We start from the raw sequence: 5,689 nt of genomic DNA, 5'->3' as shown, positions 1-5,689 counted from the left end.
AAATATGCTTTTTTTTTCATACAAGCGTACGTAATAATTGAAATTATACCCTCAAATCTCATTGGTTAATTTTGCTTATGTAGTGATTGATTTTTTTTTTAATTCTAAAATAAGAGGTAAATTATAGTTGCATTGAAAGTAATTATGAGGGTAATTGTATTGGCAATTTTGAAGTATTAAAAAATACCGGTAAATGTGTAAAACGAGGAAATTCTTGTTCCTCAAGCTGATTTGCGAAATTAGTAAATCAGGACCTACAATTGTCATTTCACATTGCAGGAGGGGGGCAAAATGGTGCTGACGTTCATTTATGATGTAAACGTTTGAATGACATGGAAAACTTCGTTTCAAGTCAAACTAACGCCATAGTAGTCAATGGTTTAACGATGTTACTTATCAATTTCGTGTTCCTGTCTTGGTAACTTTCCCAATTTCTGAAACCCTACTTTGTAATTTTCACCGACTGCTTATTCGGTGGCCTGAATTACATGAGAATCATTGTTGGTGTTCGATTTTCAAGGGTATGTAGTCGGAATACAACTAATTAGCTGGCGGCGTGGAAGTTGAAGTTCAAGAAGTAAAGGTTAGTCGGGGTAAATATTCTTGAATTTGTCTACATTTTGCAGTTGGCATTCGTTTTGGTTTCAATTTGTTATGGTTTCTATTTTATGACAATTTCATGTAATTGTTGTGATTTTGAATCAAATTGTTGTTCTTAAGATTATGTAAATAGTTTGCTTGTAATTTTGTTATTAAGTTAGGTATTTCGAGTAAGTTTGCTGTTGCGATTATGTTAATTCAAAATCAAGTTGTGTGGTTATATTACTTGTTTTGATTTCAAATGAAGACTAGCAATATGTGTTATGTAAGTTACGGTTGATTGAATGCTGTTTTTAAATACGTATTTTGATTCGGTTAGGAGAATAACAACAAAATATAGTTATGGTGTGGAACTTGATAATGTATATATACTACATATGTTTGTTGACTGCTAATTTGGTTGTAGTAGTTTGTAGTCTGGGCGGTTGCCAAAAAATTAGAGAACAAATGATGCAAGATGGCAAAAACGTATTCCAGGCAATGTTCAAGGTAAGTTGTAAATAACTCTAAGACACTGTTTGGCTGTTTATCTTTCGTTAAGTTTATGATGTATTGAAATGCAACCGTAGGATGATAGTTTGACTGTTGGTGGGCAATTAAAAGCTAAAGGTGAAGTTCTAAAGGAGTTTTTTAAGGCCAGGTCAAAGGTAATCTGCTAAATGTGTTGTTTTTCAAGTTCAGGTTAATGCTAAGTTATTGTTATTGTTGTTTCTTATAACCTATTGTTCCCAAATTCAATTCAACAGCCACCTAACATGAACTGTCAAGTGGAGAGTTTTGCCAGGATTTGTCAAACATTTGATTCCCGCCGGAGGAGGTGGGTCACTGAAATGGGATTTGGAGGGCTGTTGTATTTAACTGGGGACATGCATCTACCTAGGCAGCTGGGGTACTGGTTAGTCACCCGAATGGATCCCATCAGTAAGATGTTACTAACCCCGGATGGAAGGTGCTTTAGGCTGTTTAAAAATCAGGTTCATTGGGTTCTTGGAATCCCTAATGGACCAAAGATACTTCCATCAACCAAAACATTAAAGACGGCACAACGGGAGAAGGTTGAAAACATACTTGCAAAGTACGGGATAAAAAGGAATAATGGACAACCAAAGGTGTATGACAAAGTAGGAATTGAGGTGTACCCCGAGTTATTGGAGAGGCTTGAATGTTACTGGGAAGAGAAAGACGAAAAAGAGTTTAAGATGCTCTTCTTATTGATTGCTTTGGAAATGCTGTTGTGTCCTACTTTGGCCACTAGATTGTCATCTGACTTGGTTCCTGCTTTGAAATGTGCTATGGAAGCTGTTGAATATGATTGGTGCACACTGGTGGTATCCAAGCTGCTTACTAGTGTCCGGTCCTTTGCCCGTAGATTTTATTCGTGTGGGCATGCTGGTGGTTGTGGTGGATGCATTTTATTCGTTTTAGTACGTGCAGCCTAATTTGTGTATTGTTGCAGTGATTGGCATATGGCTTGAAGTTGATTAATGAATTGCTGATGGTTTGTGTCAGATTTTTTACTTGTATCGGTTCGATAGGGAGGCTTTACAATGGGGTGTTTTCCCCCGGTTGAAGGTGTGTGATGTGTGTCATAAATGACACACATTTGACGAGCATTTAGGTCCTTTCTATCCTCTTTCCATAGCTTTCATGCTTAATAAATGCTTAGTATTATGCTTTGTTGCTTAGTTTTACCTTTCCTCTCTTATTTTGTAGTTTTTGTCCATTTCGTTGGTTTTCTAGCCTTATCTTCTTTATTTGCTCTATTTTCGTGGTTGTAGGTATTGGACGAGGTTCGGGTTTTGATTTTGGTGATCCACTATGGTGGAAGAAGCTTTTGGATCAAGTTCATGGCATTCGGGAAGCTCATGATGCAAAGAAGTGGAAGTCCCAAGTCTTAGCTCTTCTCTTTTGCTCGCTTGCGGTGCTCCCTTCAAAGGGAGTCTGTGCCCTCCAACATTATGCCTTAGCTACTGCCACTCCTAATGCTCATCACCCTCATAAATCATGTGTGCACCCCTTGTGCTTGAAGAGTTGAAGATTCGAAGAAACCCAGCTGATTGCGGCCGCACGCGCGGAAGGTGCTGCCGCACATGAAGGATGTGCGGCCGCACACCATTGTGGTGCGGGCGCACATCCTTTTGTAGTGCTGCCGCGCCAGCGTGGGTCTTTTTCGATCGGATTTTGACGATTTTCTCTCTCTTCTTATACCTATTTGAAGCCAATTTTTGTAAGCAAGTTTCATAATAGAATTAGATCATATTCTTAGCTTAGTTGAGACCTTCTCTCTTTATATCTAGGGGTTAGTTTTAGGAGTAGATTTTAGAGAGAGAAAGTGAAGAATTTCAATGGTGATTGAGAGATTGAAGATTCAATGGTGACAATTGTATTGGAGATCTACTCTATTATCAATGAGCATTTCTAAACTCTATCTCATTTATTGTTTTGTTTAGTATTCATGTTTAGATTGTTTGATTTTGATTAGATTTTGATGATTTGATGATTGATGTTTGATTAGAGTAATTGTTCTTCTTTGATTGTTGATTCTTTGATTGTTGATTGTTGACTTCTTTAGTTGTTGGTTGAATTGATGATGTTGCTAGAGTAGTTGTTTGGTTAGGGATTTGGTGAAGGTTGTATTATGTAATGGATTGATGTAGATTGGGGATTTTGATGGAGTTGATGATCTGATTAAATTGGTTAATTGATTATGTGCATGTGTGTGTTTGATTTAGGCTTGATCACCCTAGTTATTCACACTGGATTGCATTGTAAATTCACATTGATACGGACCATTGATTTGTGGCTTGCATTTACACGATTGAGGTGTCTTGTGATGTTTCCTAGCTAGAGTTTATCGTAGTTGACGCTAGTTAGACCTCTAGGAGAATAGCTTGATATGCTCTTTTGGTTGCATAATTAATATTCCCTCACATTGCTTAACTTAGTCAACTTCCTAAACCAATTTGCATTGTTCATTGCTATTATAAGTGAATCCTAATCCCCAGCATTTTATTTGTTTGGTTTCTTTGTCTTAGTAGTTTTTAGTGTCCTCTTTTACCCTTCGTCTTCGACCTAGCTTAGGCACATAATTGGAAGCACTTAGACGTTACCGTTCCTTTGGGTTCGACCCTTGACTTACCTCAATACTTGTATTTAGGTTTGTTGAGTGTTTATAAATTTTGTTTGGCTTAGGAGGATTAGTCCAACGACCTAATTTTCCCATGTCAAAATGGCGTCGTTGCCGGGGAATGGTGTCTATGTTTGAGTGTTTTTGATTTCTTGAGTCTAGGTCTTTGTGTATACTTTTATTTTATTTGATTTTTGCTTGTTTTGTATAAAAATGGGAAATACCTCGTTTCCTCAATTTGAGAATGAGCCTTTTTGGGTGTACTTTAATAGACTAGAGGACTTCATTAGTTACCATGGTTATAATCTTTGGGAGACTTGGGGGATTTGTTATCATAATTTGACTAAGCAAACTAGAGACATTGTTGAAAACATGTTTAATGATAGATTTCGGGCATTGTCAATTGATGATGCTTGGGATTTTTATGTATGGTTTTCTAGAGATAGTTATAATCGTGGTCATGGTTGTTCAAATGCTTCTATTGATAATTGTTATGGTCCATGTTCCATGAATAATGAATCTTGCATGCCTTCTTGTGCCCCCATCCCCCATATTGATGATGCCACTCATATCTCTAGTGTTGATCCTCATCACATGCTTGCTCATAATTCTTTTCCTCATTATGCTCCTCAACTCTCTTCACCCTTGAAAACCTTGGAGCCTAACATTGAGTCTTCTCATAATCAAATTGGATATTAGGAAAATATGGGAGACCAATTGGAATTGTTGAAAAGGATGGAAGAAAAATGTGAGGACATTCTTAGTAGAAACGAGGAGATGAGAAATGAATTGTCAACGATGTTGAATGTAAATGAAGTTTCTACTACTTGGGTAGATATGGAAGATGATAATGATGATTGTTTTGAGAGGCCTAAGGTGTGTGAGGAGGACATTAGAGAGCCTATGAGTGAGGAAAAGGGTGTAGAGATGGATGTTCCAAGAGAGAGTTTGCATTTTGAACCTCCTTCCCAATTTGAATTTCGTTCCATTGAACCTTTAGATGGAGTTGAAGAGAAACTAAAATGGTTGATTTCTCTTAATTTTGAGAAAACGTTAATTCAAGTTAAGAAGGATGGGACATTGCAATTTTTGAAGCGTGAAGAAGTTGTGAGGAGAGAGAATGAGGATGAGAAGGATGAAGTAGTTTCCATGGGAGATTGGATGTTTGAGGGTGATGAGAACCAATTTTTAAGACCAACCTTCTTCCACCCCATCTCCTTTGTATGATAACCATGGTTTCTTTGAGGGTGAGGCCTTGAGCTTAGATGATTTTGATGAAGAAGAGGTTCCATGTGATAAGGTTGAGGAGGTAGAACCTACTTTAGATGATTATGAAGATGAGAGTGAAGTGTTTGGTGAGGTTGAATCTCCAACTCCTATCTCAAATTTTCAACCATTGCCCTCCTCTTTCACCTTTAATGACCCTTTCTCTTCTACATTTTCCACCATTGAGATGGATGAGGCCTTTTTAGAGGGAGATTGTACTTCTCATGATTATTTTGAGCTATCTCCCAAGTTTGACCCTCAACCCTTTGATGAGCTTCCTTTGAAGCGTTTGAGAGCTCTCTTAGGGTGTGAAGTTTGTGAGGAGGATGTGATTGAGAATGAGCTTGATTTGAATGATGATGAGTTGGAGTAGAGCCCTTTGGATGTGAGTTCATTGGATGAGAGAGCTTGTGTTTCAATGGATAGTGGTGTAAGTGAGCAACCAATTCCTATTCCTTCACCTTACACCTCATTTTCAAGAAAGCTTGATCTTGTCCCCTCTTATCCCATATCATTACCTTCTTTTCTCATATCCCCTCCTCTTGAAAAGCCTTTAGTCCCTCAAGTGCCTCATTTGATGACTTTTGAGGATGATGGTGGGATTTTCAACCAAAAATATTTTGTTGGGAAGAGTATGCCTTCTTCTTTTTCTTTAATTTCTCTCCCTTTTTCTTATATTCTTGTTTTTCCCTTCTC

At 37.7% G+C, this 5,689-nt stretch overlaps 1 protein-coding gene across 1 annotated transcript; it reads left to right on the top strand.

Annotated features, from left to right (window-relative positions):
* Window positions 1–438: 438 nt before the first annotated feature.
* Window positions 439–2,753, top strand: LOC145595878 (uncharacterized). Its single transcript, XM_081652305.1, has 6 exons — window positions 439–583; window positions 1,007–1,089; window positions 1,170–1,247; window positions 1,347–2,024; window positions 2,110–2,218; window positions 2,379–2,753. Exons 2-5 carry the CDS (start codon window positions 1,048–1,050, stop codon window positions 2,194–2,196), a joined length of 885 nt encoding a protein of 294 aa, XP_081508431.1. The 5' UTR covers window positions 439–583; window positions 1,007–1,047; the 3' UTR covers window positions 2,197–2,218; window positions 2,379–2,753.
* Window positions 2,754–5,689: the final 2,936 nt, after the last annotated feature.

Source organism: Chenopodium album, chromosome 19 (assembly GCF_948465745.1).
Source record: "Chenopodium album chromosome 19, dcCheAlbu1.1, whole genome shotgun sequence".
Classification (NCBI taxonomy): Eukaryota; Viridiplantae; Streptophyta; class Magnoliopsida; order Caryophyllales; family Amaranthaceae; genus Chenopodium; species Chenopodium album.
This window is presented reverse-complemented; position numbering and strand designations above follow the sequence as displayed.